Source organism: Anabrus simplex, chromosome 1, assembly GCF_040414725.1.
Source record: "Anabrus simplex isolate iqAnaSimp1 chromosome 1, ASM4041472v1, whole genome shotgun sequence".
NCBI classification, from domain to species: Eukaryota; Metazoa; Arthropoda; class Insecta; order Orthoptera; family Tettigoniidae; genus Anabrus; species Anabrus simplex.
In genome coordinates this window covers 676,068,105-676,085,626 of record NC_090265.1, presented here as the reverse complement: position 1 = coordinate 676,085,626, position 17,522 = coordinate 676,068,105, and the positions used below count along the sequence as shown (strand labels likewise).

Below are 17,522 nucleotides of genomic sequence, written 5' to 3'. Positions count from 1 at the left end.
TATACTGTAGGAAACAAGGATTAAACCTCATAGTAGGATGTGACGCCAATGCTCATCACAGCATTTGGGGAAGTAAATATACAAACCGAAGGGGAGAGCACCTCATTGAATTTCTATGTACAACTGATCTTGAGGTCATGAACATTGGTGATACCCCTACCTTCATTAATAATAGGAGTGAGGGGATCATAGATCTTACCCTGGGTTCCATGGGAATCATACAGGAATTTAAAGACTGGAAGGTTTCTTTGGAGCCTTCCTTGTCAGATCATAGACACATTGTGTTTTACATAGAGGGCTCCCTCGAGATCCCGTCTTACAGAAACCCTAGACGAACCGATTGGACGTCTTTTAGGGAGGACGTGAGGAGGGGACTGGAGGGAGGACCCTCGAATATAATTAAAAACAAAGAGGAGCTGGAGCTCAGTGTGAGTTTTCTCACACGGACACTGGTTATCTCTTATGAATTAAACTGCCCTATTGTTAAGGCAAAAAGAGTAACAGGAAGCTTCAAGTGGAATAGTTACCTTGAACACCTGAGGAGAAATACACGAAGGCTCTGGAATAAATACAGGGAACTTCAGGATCAAGAAAGCCTAGATTCTTACAAAGAATCACAAAGAAGGTACAAGTCAGAAGTCAAAAAGGCTTCTAGGAAATCTTGGAGACAGTTTTGTGAATCCATTGAAAGTCAACATGAAGCGGCAAGGCTTCATAAAATTTTAACCTTGGACAGAAGGGCAAGGCTGGGTTCACTGGAGTCGCCTTCGGGTGGATATACATCCACAGAGAGGGAGACCCTGAACTTACTGCTTGATGCCCACTTTCCAGGTTCGGTAGTCACGAATAGTGAGGTAGAATCGAGCGGATCCTTCAGACCCGATAAAAGTGGCTGGAAGGAAGCCGCAGAGATTGTTACCCCAAGAAGGGTTAAGTGGGCATTAGAATCTTTTGCCCCTTACAAAAGCCCAGGGGTGGATGGGATCTTCCTGGCACTTCTTCAGGAAGCGGGGGGGGGAGTCCTTATACCATACCTGGTCAGAATCTTTAGAGCTTGTCTCACTATGGGGTACGTGTACTCCTTGTGGCGTCAGGCGAAGGTGGTGTATATACCTAAACTCAGAAGGTCTTCATATACTAGACCTAAGGATTATAGACCCATTAGTCTAACGTCTTTTCTACTTAAGACCTTGGAAAGACTGGTGGATAGACATATCAGGGAGAAAGTATTAAGGGACTTTCCCCTGCATTCTCATCAACATGCATATCAACCAGGGAAGTCGGTTGAGACAGCACTACACCAGCTAGTTTCTAGGCTGGAGAGTGCCTTGGATCAGCAACAACTTGCTATGGTTGTATTCCTAGATATAGAAGGGGCCTTTAACTATACATCTTTGGGCACCATAGAACGTAGTCTAGAGAGAAGAAGAGTGAGCAGCATGCTCATAAAATGGATTATGGCCTCACTGCCGGGCCGTCAAGTTCTGTTTACCCTCAACGCTGTAATGTTGAGAGCTAATATAGACAGGGGGTGTCCACAGGGAAGAGTATTATCACCAACATTATGGTGTCTGGTAGTGGATGAACTACTTACCAGGTTAAATGTTGGAGGAATATACGCCCAAGGCTATGCAGATGACATAAGCCTGATGGCGGTAGGAAATTTCTCCAGCACGGTTTCCGAGCTCGTACAGAGCTCTTTACGTAGGGTGGAAAGATGGTGCCACGACACAGACTTGTCGGTTAATTCCGATATGATGGAGCTCGTGGTATTTACCAAGAGGAGGAGGCTAGACAGACTGTCAGAGCCTTTCCTATTTGGGAAAAAATTAGCTAAGACAACCTCAGTTAAGTACCTAGGGGTAATCCTTGAGGCAAGACTGAGTTGGAAGAAACATATAGATTATAAGGTGGATAAGGCTCGCAAGATTATGTGGGCCTGTCGCAGGGCCGTCGGGAAGACTTGGGGCCTAAGACCTAAGGTGGTCCAGTGGCTCTATATCTCTATTGTGCGGCCCACGATCACATATGCATCTTTAGTCTGGTGGCCAGGTTCGGAGAGTAAAACTGTGACCACCAAGTTAAACAGTGTCCAAAGACTTGTGTGTCTAGGAATAACAGGGGCACTGGATACTACACCATTATGTGCAATGGAGGCCATCCTAGGTTTTCCCCCCTTACATTTATATGTTAAGGTAATAGCGGGAATGAGTGCCTATCGCCTCTGGTCACTCGGAGGATGGTCCTTCAAAAACCCGAATAGAGGTCATGCCTCTATTCTTACAGGGCTTCACCAGACTTGCCCTATGACAATAATGATCGGGGATCTGATGAAGCCTAGCTTTAATTTGAATTATAAATTTACAGTGGTGATACCCACAAGGGAGGAGTGGGCCGTGGATGCTGGGGCCCATCTTAAGTCTGGGGGCTGTACATGGTACACAGATGGCTCGCGGACGGAGACGGGCACAGGCGCCGGGGTCTGGGGGCCTAAGACAAGGCTCTCCCTTTCTATGGGTAAATATGCTACTGTTTTCCAGGCCGAAGTATACGCAATACTAGCCTGTGCTGTATATATATATATATGGAATATGCCTGGACACAGAAGACGCATCACTATTTGCAGTGATAGCCAGGCAGCGCTAAAAGCACTATGTGCAGTTAAAACATCAAAACTGGTATGGGAATGCCAAAGGATGTTAGATCAGCTGTGTGAATTTAGCTCAGTCACCCTATTATGGGTCCCTGGGCACACAGGTATCAGTGGAAATGAAGAAGCTGACAAACTAGCGAAACAAGGCTCAAAAGGTTCTTTCACAGGACCAGAGCCCTTCCTGGGAGTGTCACTCTGAAGCGTGAGACTGGTAATATACCAGAGGACAAACCAGTCTCACTTAGATATTTGGAAGAGGTTAACTATAGCAAGGCAGGCACGTGAACTTATCAAAGGGCCTAGCCAAAGTTATAAAAAGGTCCTAATGAATTTGAATAGGACCAGAATGAGAATTGTAGTTGGACTGTTAACAGGCCACAATACCTTACAGAGACACCTACACATCATGAAAATCATTCAGGATCCGATGTGTAGAAGATGCGGTAAGGAGGAGGAGACCTCCGCGCATGTGTTATGTCAGTGTGAGGCTTTTGCAAGTACTAGACACCGATACCTTGGCTCACATTTTGTGAGCCTGGAAGACATCAGGAATGCCAATATCCGGACACTGGTATCCTTTATAGGAGCACTAGGGCTGGACTAGGCAAACCTGTTTAAGGGGCACAAAGGGTCTTCATAGACCTACGTGTGGAGCTCTGCGAAGACAGGGCTCACCCATTTCTTATCTATCTATCTATCTATCTATCTATCTATCTATCTATCCATACTTAGGAATTTTGTAAGTCTTCAAAGTTCCCATCTGAGAATCCTCACTCACAATTTCGCTCCTGAATAAAGTCCCACAGCAGCAAACTCCTATCTTAATACCTTAATGATAACCATCGAGTAGGCACATGCTTCAGAATTTTCCTGACCTCTGTGTTGTGTAAAGTCTGAAATTCTCTGAACTTTTCTTTCCTTTTTGCACTCCTTTCCAGATAATAAAATATTTCAATTATACTTTCATCTACATTTACGGGTGAGCATGCTGCACCCTTCTCTGCATCAAGATTAATTAGGTGACAAGAGCAGCCTACGATGATTATGTTACTATTTTCCTGCTTCAAACATCGCGCCACACCATTCTTTAATCCTATCATTACTGGAGCATTATCAGCACCAAGAGCTAGGCAGTCTTTTAATGGAATCTGGAATCCCTGAAAAGTTGAGAGCAAAAGATTGGCATTGTTAGTTCCAGTAGCATCTCCTACTAAATTAGGCACAGAGAGTAGACAACTCTGAATTTCATTGAGTTCAAGCCTAAAAAATGTTACAACAATAGGATATATTTTCAAGTTGCTTCTATTGCTACCATCAGTAGCAACAGAAAATGTATTCATCTGCAAATGTGATACAATTTTCGCCCTTTCTTCCATGCACATTTCTATAATGATAGTCGCTGTTTTCATTCTAGCACACCCATATCATTTAGTGATTTCTGAATCAGGAAACATTTTGCGAAACAAAGGCCCTGCGTGGTCGGCACAATTTACAGGCAGATTATGTTCTACGATAAATGACATAAATAAAGTCTCAGCATTCGTCACAGGATTTACATCTTCGTTTTTACATGAAAAGTTCAGTTTCTGGTTTGTTTCTACACACTGGACACTCTCCTTATGGTTTTTGCTTGCATATGTTTAATTATATTGCCATGCACAACTGAAAACTCACACCTGCATATAGTACAGAATGTGAACGTTGGTCCCTACCTGGATTCACTGAAACACGGAAACTCTTTCCTACAAGCACTTTTAAACACTGCGTCATATTTATTTTTTGACATTTTGGCCAAAGCAAATATTAAAACATACAACACAAGCACTTATGCAGGTCCTGGCTCGGGTAGAAGTCTATGGCGTGCTACTTCTAGGTTAGGTTACTCGCTTGCGACTTCTACTTCCTATTAAGCTATTTGACTGTATTATAGGCCAAAGAGGAGCACATGACTGGCCACTGTGCCCCATACTGCCGCCTGGTTTCATTGTTAGAACAACTATCGACCAGCCATACTCAGCCATGTATCGATAGAACGAGGAAACATGTGGGAGTTTAAAGTAATACGAAAATGACTGATACTGCTCTGAAAATCGGGAGATCGGTCCCAGCGATTTCGAGATTGGGAAGAATGATGAAAAATTGGGAGTCTCCCGCTTAAATAGGGAGACTTGGCACGTTTCAATATAGGGCAGGATCTATTTTGGACAGTGACTTGTATGTATGTATGTATTCATTTAATGTCCCACCCTTATCTCGTTTCTTTATGGGGTTGGGTATGAAGTGAGATGAAACTTCATAGTGAGTTTTTACAACCAGATGCCCTTCCTGACAATACTCTCATCAGAGGAGTTAATGAGATAAAATGAATGATATAATATATGATAGCAGGAAGGGAGAGGGTGAAACCCAGTGCCAGCACATAGCCTTCTGTCGAATAACACCAACGGGTGCTCAAAGCTTTATGTCCCCATCCAACAGACAAAGCACCATCAACAGCGTCATATGCTCTCACTCCATATGAGCACTGCAGAGAGGTTTGGAATTTAATCCAGGCTTTTGGCACGCAATCTAGGGGTGACAAAGATAAGCTTCTGTTAAGCTAATTTTATAGAACATTTTAATCCTCTTTTCTTTATAATTTAAAAGGTCTTCCCTTGAAATAATCTTGCCATACACTCAGGTAATGTCAGTGTAGCCTAACTTCTGTCAACAACAGGGCACTTCAACTGTATTAGTTAAAACTAAGAGGCTATAACAGACAAAATGAGAGTGAAAGAGGGATAAAAATAAAATAAAATACAAGGCAAGACAAAATGTTACGCATCTTGATTTATGCTCTCACTGCATGACAATCTTTCTGGGCTATCGTGTTAAAAATTTTAGTATTTATATAATTTAGCCTAATTAAAATGTAGTTTTTCTCTCAGCAAAGTTTTCAAGATTTAGATTTAACACTGAACAGGAGTATAAATTTTGCACCTATATGAGGCATGAGGAGACAGAGTAGACTAACTCTTTAGAAAATACTTTTGTAATACTGAGCATTAAAGTTTAAACACATGCAAAAATCTGGATTGCATATATAACATTCATGTTTTTGTAAAATTTAGGGATACAATTTCATAGAATTTAGTGTAATACAAAGAATTATCTTTGCTTCAAATTTTGACACCTTGAAGTCAGCTTTTATCAAATTAAATGTATGGGTTATTCAACTTTGGTTTCCAGCTTAATATGAGAAGAAAAAAAAAAAGTGATCTGGTCCATGAAGACTCAAAATAACTGCATTTTTTGCTTAGTAACTGATATTAAATAACTTTATTTGACAACAATTTAGTAAACAAGTGTACCAAGGTACAACAAGAAAATAGGTTAGTCCACTTCAAAATGAAAATGCAAAAACCCAAGTAGGTTAATCTGCTTTGCCTCTCAGGTTTTTCTAATTTTATACTGAAGTTCAAATTTATGGCTGTTAGCTTACTTTCAAAGTTGGTCAAACTGAATATGTGCTTTACGCCAAAATGGAAAGAGATAGAGCTTAATTCATTTTACTAAAAGATAACTTCTTTCACATTAGGGATGGCCAAAAAAAAAACTGATATCTCAGGATTTGAGGTTTAATGCACTCTGCTTTTTAACCCTCCATATACAGTACATGTACATGCAACTGCACAAAAACTGGCTAGCAAAGAAATATTTAATTTTATACATTTTCAAAATGAAAGAATGTTTGTAAAATTAATGTGGATGGCCGGTGGCCAAAGAGACGGTATCTGGAATCTTACAACCTGCACAACATATTCATCCTGTTTCAAACAAGAATATTTTGAAAGTAAGTCACTTTCTGTGACAGACAATTTTTTGTGCAGTTGAGTTAACCTACTCTGAATGGAAGTATTAATAAAACACATTATCTTAAGGGCCATATATTAATATAGAGTTAAAAACATTTTTTATGATATAATAATACCTTTGAAGTAACCAACTTACAATTACAATAAAACAAAGAACAACCATAGAAGGCTCTCATTTCTATATAAAGCTCACACAACCAGGATTATCCAAGTCTTGATAATTAATAATGTTATTTGTTTTTATGTCCCACTAACTACTTTTTTATTTTATTTTAGAGTTTTCGGAGACGCTGAGGTGCCGGAATTTAGTCTTGCAGGAGTTTGTTTACGTGCCAGTAAATCTATTGGACATGAGGCTGACGTAGTTAAGCACCTTCAAATACCACTGGACTGAGCCAGGATCGATAAACTAACGAGTACAATGGCATTACAATCCTTCAGTGTAGTCACGCGCAAAGTCTATTACGTTTTGCCAAATGTCGGGAAGCCGTATGGGACCGCTGGCAAGGCGTTCTCTCTTAATGATAGCAACGGAGTACAGATGCCACATCAGGAAATCAGCAGCCTCAGAGCGGTTCCTTCAACTTCGGAAACAGGTCAAAGTCACAAGGACTCATGTCTGGCGAGTACGGAGGGTGTTCCAAGACCTCCCAATGCCACTGTGGCAATAAGACCTCGATACAGTTTGCGACAGGACAACATGCGTTGTCATGCAACACAATAGACGATCGTCTCACAATGAATGTGGGTATTTGCGCCGCATAGCCGGATGCAGATGTCGCTGCAGATATCGGCAATAGTAGTCACCGTTGACGGTTTATGCCTCAGGCACAGCATGCGTAAGAATAACACCCTTGTAGTCAAATGCCACAATCAGCATAAGCTTCACTCAACTGGGTCCCAGCTGAAATTTCTGTGGACGTGGCGAACCTGGGTGAAGCCATTCATTCGATACACGCTTTAATTCAGGCTCGCAGGCTCGTGCCCATGTCTCATGTGGCGACAATACGCTGCAGAAGTGCGTTCCTTTTGTTGCAGTATCTTTCCAGCCAGTGCATACCGGTATCATTTCTGTACGTCTATGAGTTGATGTGGAACCCAACGGGACGGGATTTTCCTCGTGTTAAGATATTTCGTCAGTATGTGCTACACCATTTGATGATTGAGACCAACCTCTATGGATAATTCCCGGCCAATGTACAGAAACGAGACCACTCACATCACGATGTCAATCTGATCTCGAGGAAAGGGCGGCCGATGTGTGCGGTGCAAATCCGCAGTCTCATTCCTGCTCGCATATAACACCTTGACTCATCGTGTAACGGTCCTTTATGGTAATGCATTCTCGCCACAGGTTTCACATAATCCTCGGTAACATTGTGATGCATTTTAATCCACAAACGCTGATCATCTTGTGAAAACATGCTTTAGAGCGGTGAATCAGCACTTTTCACTTCAACGACACACATCAACAACAGTGTCACCCGGCTGCTCCCATATCCTATTTAGGCATGCCCAATCTCCTGCAAGTGTCTGGACTACGTTGCTACTACTTTATTTACAGCCCTCCTAAAATGTTTATTTTTTCTTATCTCAAAGAACTTAAACTGATCAAAGGGTCCACTCAGATAAGACTACGTGACTCCTGCAAAATACTATCAAGGTTTTGAATACTCTTCCAATAAGAGTTAACAGGACACAACCCTACTGCTTTCATCTTACCCTCTATGCATTGCTAGCCACAGCTGATTTACATTCACAGCCCTAGAAGAACGTATTGACAAACATTAATTCAAGTAGCCAAAACAACATACGAAAGAAAACGTTGGATGGATCTGCTGTGACAACATCTTCAAGAATTTAAAGTAGACAGATAGTAATGATATCAGTAACAATGGACAGACACGTGGAAAATTGTGTCCTTTCATACTAGTGTTAATTATTATGGTATTTTACAACAAACAAACAAACAAACAAACAAACAAACACCACCTCATTTTTATCAACAGTACAGAAGATTGCATATGATGTCATTGTTACGTCGTTGATCTTTTTCCATTCAGGTGGCTATTCCATGCAACTAAAAATCTGACCTCGACTGGATCTGTGATTTAAAAACAATCAAATTTTTGGATTCTAGAATTCAGAATAAAAGCTCACTTTATATTTGGATAAATATAGTACTAATGCAGCCTACGTCTATTCTGATTGATTTATTCTAATCTTGCCCTGACTTACTTCTCCTCCATCCAGCCTTACACAAAAAATTTCCTTGAGAAGTCGTCTAGATGTCTCAAGATGTTACTGATCAACACTTCTTCTATCGGTGAAATTTATTTAAACTACTCTACAGTCAACTACTCAGTTATACAGACAGCTTAAAAATAAATTAAAAAATAAAATGTATATGCATTTCTGTAGCAGATACTTATACAGTTTTACTTTTTTTTAAAATTGTGAATTGAATTATGGTGGCAAAGAGTGATTTTGTATTGTCTCTAAAGAGTGCTACAGTTACAACACCATCTTGTGACCATGAGGAGAGTCTAATAAAATATTGTAGGTGATGTTCAAACAATGTAACAGCATTTTGAAGTGGTATTTCCAAGTGGAGAACAGGCTGAATTCTGAAGAAATTGAAATTATACTCAACCACCATAAGAGTGACTAATGGGCTCCAGAAAATCCACAATCTGGACAAAGCAGTTAATTTTTTGGGTGGAGGGGGGGGGGGGGGGGGGTAACTGGACCATGTTTTTTCTGTTTTTGATGGTAGATCACAGGCCTCATACAGCTCAACATGCTGTGCGTACTATATTATTGGCCAACCATGTCCTTTGTGTTGATGAGCAATTTTACTTCCAGCTCGATGGTGCATTACCATACTACCATTTTTAGAGTCCAGAGGTTAGCGTGAAGTCTATCTTGATGACATCCTACGAGGACATAGGACAGGACGAAGAGGTGCTGTCGAATTCCCGCCATGTTTTGCTGGCTTAACACCCCTCAACTTCTAGCTGAGTGTGAAACCATGAAGAATGGGGTGTACCGCCAAAAATCAGCTGCACTGCCTGAATCATGGGAAGAAATTGAGATGGCCTGTATAGCAATCCCTGTGAACACTTTAGCCATCGTGCTCATGCAGTGCTTTACCAAATTCAGAAGTGTCTGGATACCAATGGTGAACATTTTGAACACCTAAATAATTGTAGTAGTCAAACATATATTGAATATATATGCAAATCTAGCACATAAATAACTGTAGTAGTCAAACATACCTTGAATATCTACATAAATCTAATACTATAAATTTAATGCTGATATTGTGAATTTTTTCCCCTTCATGTTTGAGTGTGTATATCTTCTTTCGGATCCTTCTGTATATTTCTTCATTTTGATTTAATCTACTGTGCTCATCTCAGTTTTAAGTGATCTTTTGTATCACTTCATTGCAAAGGCTTCTCTCTATTTTTCCTTCTTTTATTTACAATTATGTTTCACATCTAAACAATGCTGTGCTCCTCACAAGGCATTAAACTTTTAAATACTCTTCATATCAGCTGAATACCTTTTCTCCCTTCAAAAATATCAGGCAAAATTACAGCACCATGAAATGCAAGAATTCACATTTAGACAATTTCTTTGCTGTGAAATATCTGGAACAGAAGCTTACAAAAGAGACTATTTACCTGAAAGAAGCGTACAAGGCCTGCATCACCACGTTGCCAGAAGTAACAGAAGTGACCGTAGCCAGAGAGAAAGAGGTATGCAGAAACTAAAACTCGGATATGCATGTAGATGGGCAGGATACTGCTCGCTCCAGTCATGTGGTAAATGAGGATCACGAGTTGCATCCAACCTGGATCAGAGAGAACACGCTTTGAAGAATTTTAACACTTTTCAGAAAACTAATGTACCTGTTTCAAATCTATGATGTACCTCCATTGCATTTCCAGTCTACACGTTGCTCTCAAAAATGTACTCCTACAAATTATTCATATTCTTACGAAAACCATCTGAGATAAAAACATGGTATTATTATGAAGGCTGTCTTTTTCAACCCCCGATGGGCTATAAAAGAAAGACACATTGACATAACAAAATGATTTTATCACTAAAAGTTTAGTAGTTGCATACTTATTTTTCCACATAATTGCCAAAACGGTTTAGGCATTTGTTGTATCGTGACACCAGCTTTCCGATGCCCTCTGCAAATAAGTCTGCCAGCAGTGAAGTAATGTACGTCTGAACAGCATCCTGAAGTTCTTTGTTTGTCCGCCACAAACGGAGGTTTATGATCAGTGAACATTCTACAGCAATCCTCGCCAAGGTCTTCTTTGTACACAATTGTGACTCAACACTTAAGATAGTCGAAACTTTGTTCAAGTTGGGTTCCAACAATGTTGACGGATGATCACAAAACTCAGCGTATGGCGTCAGCCGTAATGTTTCTCGCACGTTATCATAGTGATGGGGAGAAGTTTTTAAAGTCTATCGTTACTGGTGATGAAAGTTGAGTCCTGTATGAGACTAAACAAACCAAAGAACAGTCTAAGCAGTGGATGTGTTCTTCTCCAAACAAGCCAAAAAAGTTTAAACTGACACTGAACAACAAGAAAACAATGGCTACTGTTTTTCTGGGACTATAAAGGTGTCTTGTTGGTGGACTTTATGAAGCAGGAGGCTGTCCAGACGAATGTTACCTCACTGGCGGCAGACTTCTTTGCAGAGGGCATCGGCAAGCTGGTGTCACGATATGACAAATGCCTAAATTGTTTTGGTGATTATGTGGAAACATAAGTATGAAACTACCAAACTTTTAGTGATAAAATCATTTTGTTATGACAATGTGTCTTTTTCTTATAGCCCATCGGAGGTTGAAAAAAAAAAAAAAAAAAAAAAAAAAAAAAAAGCCCTTGCAAAGGGCACTAGGAAAGTTTTGCAATGTGAGTGAATGCTTTAGACTTTTTCAAAATAATTTCCACCACACTCAACACGCTTCTCCATACGTCAAAACCAGTCCCTGAACCAACTCTGCCACTTTTCTTCGGTTACATTATCACACTCTTGATCTCATGCTGCCAGAAGCTCCTCATTGGATGCAAAACGCCGCCCTTTCAGCTTCATCTTAACTTCTGGGAAGAGTGCGAAGTCACATGGGGCAAGATCAGGACTGTATGGAGGGTGATCAAGCACAGTCAAAACATGATCTAGCAAGAAAATCCATTGTTACATTAGCACGATGTGCTGGAGCATTGTCGTGATGCAAGAGCCAAGTGTCGAGCCGTGACCTTGGACGGAGCTGCTTGAAAGCCTGGATGACCTGAGGCAGACAAGTCTCACTGTACCATTTTGCAGTAACTGTCCATTGTGTTTCTAGCACAACCCGAGTAAGGATGCCCCGTTTAGTGAAGAATACTGCAATCATCCTTTTCTTCACTGACCTTGACTTTAGCACAGTCACAGGAGTACTCTCATCTACAAACAGCCACACCTTGTTCTGGCATTTTGTTGGGACATTGTAATAACAAAGCCAAGTTTTGTCACCCGTAACGATGCTATTAACGTTACACGAAGTCCCATTTTCAAACTGTTTTAGCATTTTTCGGCACCATTTCACTCGATGTGCCCTTTGTTCCTCTGAAAGTGAATGGGGCACCCAAAGGGAACAAACCTTTCTAACATGGAGATGGTCGTGCAGAATTGAATGAATACCTGGTGCAGCGATGTGGAGGGTCTCTTCTACCAGTCGATATGTCTTGCTGCATCATTTCCCTCACAGCTTCAATGTTTTCCTCAGTCACTGGTTCAAACGGTCGCCCAGAACGAGGATCGCCTTCAACACCAAAATTTCCCCTCTGGAACTCTTTGTACCAGCGGAAAATTGTTGTCCGACGTGGACAGTCTTTCCCCAGCACAGGAGTCATTTCCTCCAGGCACTGGTCAACAGTTAATCCACGAGCAAAACTGTAGCGGATAACTGTGCGTTATTCACCTTTAGACCACAATGAGATCTTAACTTGCTTTCAATCCCAATGCTTGGTAACAACTAGTGTGAAGGTCGAGCCTTGCTGTCTTCTAGACCGGTTTTCACCCCTCTTTTCATTCCTCACCATAACACGGGTGTCCAGCCAACCGTTTTTGCGTATTGCACAACTTTCCTAGTGCTCTTTGTATATGTACAAGCTAAATACCAAACCATTCAAACAGATCATGCTACAGCCTTCTTCTCATGATGGAAATATGTAGTGGTATATCCTCCTTACTGAGAGTATGAAAATTATACACCGGGGAATATACTCTACGCACAAATTTTCTTGGGCAGCTCCCTCATCTCTAGGCTTACACATGCTCGTTATTTTGCCGAGGACACACTGTTCTTTCTCACTTTCTCATCGGACAGATCCTTCATCTCCATAACCTTTCTTCTTCTGAAGACTTCTCTGTTTCACACGTGCTCTGCCGTTGATTCCATACTTTTCTAGATCCCGATGGATTTTTTTCACCCACGGGACTTACGTTTTGGTCTTGATGATAAAAGTCTGTTCTGCACATGATCGTCCTTTTCTAAAGCCAGCTTGTATTCTCCTCGCTATTAACTTGTGAAATCCTTACATCAAATGTTCCTCTGTTCCACCATAAATCATCTTTGTTAGAAAGACTACATTAAAATATATTAATGATACATGTTTCGTCCTGCTTTTGAGACATCTGCAGTCACAAACAAAAGCCATTAAAAATGAGTAAGGACGATATAACCATTAGATAAAAAGTTTATGCATCTTATAGTGGGATGTGTTGGCGTCGTCTCCTTACTATATTTTTAATGGTTTTTGTTTGTTGACTGAAGATGTAATGTTAAACAAGAGCTAAAAGGTTTAAACATATTCAATTACTATTTATTGTAACCTAAAAAAAAGTTACATACATTTGAAACTAGTTTTGGTCTTGCTACAGACCATCAGCTGTCAAAATCATTAAAATTATGGCAAGACATGAATTATAATATTTAAAATTTGTGAAACAAGCATGTGGTGTTGGTATTTGGTGCGAGACAAGTAAAGAGTTGAATGATAAACACTCATCTTAATCACACACCTTGTGTAAGTTCTCAAAGTTTTCTTCCAATCTGAAGAACGTACTGCTCAAAAGACCAGGATAAACACTTAAAATACTAGCACTTGAAGAACCTTCCTGAATTCAGTTCAGCTGAAATAAGTGTGAACAGAATAATGTTGATGGGAAAGTGTTGAGATGTTCATTTGTTATCAATATGGATCACTGAAAAAGTTGAAAGAGTAAAAGCAAAGAAATAGAATAGAGCTGAGTTGTAGATGGGAGGTGGTGTAGTGTAGCCTAAGCTGGCGTTTGATTGTGGAATGGTGGGTGATTGCTGAAGATATCTAAGTGGGACGAAACATGTATCATTAATATATTTTAATGTAGTCTTATTAATAAAAATGATTTATGGTATTGTAAAGGTGGAACATTTGATTGAAGGATTTCACAAGTTAATACTTAACGACAATACTGGCTCAAATATGAAATTTATCACGTGTAATTCTCTTAGCTGTTAATCAATGTGTTATTCTATCCTACACTGGAGTGCTATGGAAAGTATATTGTAGGCAACCGGTGGAAGTGATATTCCTCTGTAATTATTTACATTCATTGTGTCTCCTTTCTTGTGCAATGGGTGGATTACAGCATCCCTCCACCCATCTGGGATCTCTCCTGCGAGCCAGATCTGTTTAAAGAGTATTTCAAGTTGTTCCAGTAAGTTATCTCCTGTGTACTTCGGAAGTTCAGCAACAACTGAATCCTTGCCAGATGATTAGCTAATTTTTAAGCTCTTGATAATTTCCTTAATTTCCAGTTTATCTGGCAGGGTGACGCAAGTGTGACAAAAAACTGAAAAAAATGTTCTCTCACCCATGAGTAACAAATGCAGATATCGAGCTTGAATAATAATAATAATAATAATAATAATAATAATAATAATAATAATAATAATAATAATAATAATAATAATAATAATAATAATAATAATAATAATAATAATAATTATTATTATTTTACGATAATTATTATTTTACAATTATGGCTCTTATTATTACTTTTATGTATAGCTATGAAGTGTTACATCATGTTACTATTTATTATTATTATGATACGATCACGTTGCATGTGAGGTTATGTCATTCAGTATTATTATTATTATTATTATTGTTATTATTTACGTAGTCCAATGATCGTATTGTGTGTGAGGTTATGAAACGCATTGTACAAAGACATTGATATCAGTTCCGTTAATGTAAATACCTGTAAATTAATGTTATAATTTATTCTTACCTGTATTATATAAATTGTAATCCACAATTGTGAAACACACTGTAACTTCCAGAATAGTATACACACTAGAATGATTGAGAACATTCCATACACTATTTCTATGTATTGGAAACTCAGGAACATTCAAGAAGGTAGTTTCTGTCGTAACGTATCTTTCTGGAAATCTGGCCAGATATATATACAGGGACGATCGTGATGGTGAAGTTCGTTACTGTTAGTTACTGCTGAGTTAGTGTTTGGAAGTTGAGTTATGGTGTAACAAGGTTTTATCTGTAACCACGTGTCTGACATGCTGAGTAGGCAGTCGGTAGTCATCTGTTTTATTTGTGTTTCAATTTTGTCATCTCGATGTTCAGCGATTGGCAGTTGTCTTTAAATGGCGGTTTGTGATCTGAATGTTTCTTTTTTTTTTACAACAGTGATTAAGGTTATGTGTGGATTAATTTGTAAATATACGTGAAAATATAACTGTATCAACTGACAGCATCTTGTGCGCGTCTTTGTGGATACGTTAAGGGTTGAATCGTCAAGTTTGTTTTGTGGTTTCTGGAAGGTCACAGTTAGGCAGCTCTTTGAAGTATTTAGCTAAGTGTTCACAGTTCTGTTTGTTGCTCATATCAGCTTACCTTGGTCATTTTTGAAACAGAAGTTGGGTGGTGAGTAACCTTGAAGTTTTAACTTAAATACCTGACAGAAGTTTCTGGTGTTGTTCTTTTTCAAGTTCTACTTCTTTCCGCTCATCTTTCTCAAACTTTTGTTTGGCATTCTTGAACACCATTGCTGTCATCTTTCTTTGGATCTTAAATTCTTCAAAGTTAATATATTATAGTTCCCTCTTTGTGTTTTAGTGGAAGAATGTCAGCTTCCAGATCCCAAGACTGCACGTTCAAATCCAGTAGAGGTACTTGGATTTTTGAAGCGTGGAAAAAAGTCATTCGACACTCTACGTTGTACGATGCTGGCATGTTAAAGATGTCCTAGCAACAAGCTTGCTGTTTAATCAACAAAATTAATTAAAACTATGTCATAGGTCATTTAAACAGAGTTCTCGTTTCTCTGCTATCCAATAGTAGAAAACAGAATGTTGAAATTGACACACAGACAACCTATATGTTGTCACATCAAAATTCCTGCACAAAGTGGCCGAGGTCATACAATTATTGTTATTGTTGTTGCAGTGCAGTAGTTATTTTTAAAAATTTATTTCATACCAATTGTAACATACGGACTAGAAACGCTGGTAACTAACAAGAGACAAGATAGTAAGATCCAAGCAGGAGAAATGATATTTTTAAGAACATCGGTTAAAAAAACAAGAAGAGATAAAATTCAAAATATTAAAATCAGAGAAGAGCTAAATATAGAGCCGTTAGTATAGCAGATACAGAAAGCAAGACTGAGATGGTTCGGACATGTAAAAAGAACAGGAAAGGAACAGGTAGCAAGAAGGGAATTGGAAAGAGAAGTTAAGGGAAAGAGACCAACTGGAAGACCAAGAAGAAGCTGGATAGATCAGATTTGGAAGGACATTAGAGAAGCTGGATTGGATGTGGCGGAAGTAATGGAGCAGGAAAAGTGGAAGGACAGAAAGGAGTGGAGGAGGCTTGTTAACCACACCCGGGCGTAGTCGTCATCATCATCATCATCATCATTATCCCACTCCAGTCACCCGGGTGTGGTTTTGATGGTGATGATGATGATGATTATTATTATTATTATTATTATTATTATTATTATTTATTTATTTATTTATTTATTTATTTTTATTTTCATGCCTTCATTTGTGGCAAAGTTAAGGCTCACGGCCCTCTCTTACACTTAACTACATATTATCAATTAACTTCATAAAACAGAATAATGAAATAATATAACAAAATTTAAATCCTAACCTCATTCATTCTTCCATTCACACTACCATTTATACAAGCTGGTTATACATTTAATAGGTAATCTCGGCAAGACTGCCTGAAAGAAGCTAAAGAAGTGCAATTCCTAACACTGACTGGAACGGAATTCCATAGCCCTACACCAGACACTTGAACGGAGCAGTTATTTTTTTTTTATTTTTTTTTTTGCTAGTTGCTTTACGTCGCGCCGACTCAGATAGGTCTTATGGCGACGATGGGACAGGATAGGGCTAGGAGTGGGAAGGAATCGGCCGTGGCCTTAATTAAGGTACAGCCCCAGCATTTGCCTGGTGTGAAAATGGGAAACCACGGAAAACCATTTTCAGGGCTGCCGATAGTGGGGTTCGAACCTACTATCTCCCGAATACTGGATACTGGCCGCAATTAAGCGACTGCAACTATCGAGCTCGGTACGGAGCAGTTAAATGAAGATGAGCGATGCACAGGAATTGAGAGTGTAGTAGTCGATCATGTGTTGCGTTCATGAGATGAGGAGAGTAAATTAAACTTAGAGGATAAATACTGGGGTTTAGATTCATTCAACAGACGAAATGCGAGAGTTGCAATGTGAAGATGTCGTAGTTTATCGATTTTTAACCAGGAGAGAATTTCATAATAGGGGGAGATATGAGTTGAAAATTTAATTGAAAATATAAACCAAATGCATGAGTTCATCGCCCTCTGTAATTTTAATGTCTGTTCCATGGTGGCATCTATCATTATAATATCACAATAATTAAGTATGGGAAATATGAG

The 17,522-nt window shown here is 39.4% G+C and overlaps 1 protein-coding gene across 1 annotated transcript in view; it reads right to left on the bottom strand.

The window, feature by feature from the left end:
- LOC136872044 (N-acetylneuraminate 9-O-acetyltransferase) overlaps positions 1–17,522 on the bottom strand; it is a 191,061-nt gene that overhangs the window by 57,678 nt on the left and 115,861 nt on the right. Inside the window, exon 10 of the mRNA XM_067145876.2 lies at positions 10,197–10,366. Coding sequence (XP_067001977.1) covers positions 10,197–10,366 — 170 coding nt within the window. The remainder of the gene's footprint in view (positions 1–10,196; positions 10,367–17,522) is intronic.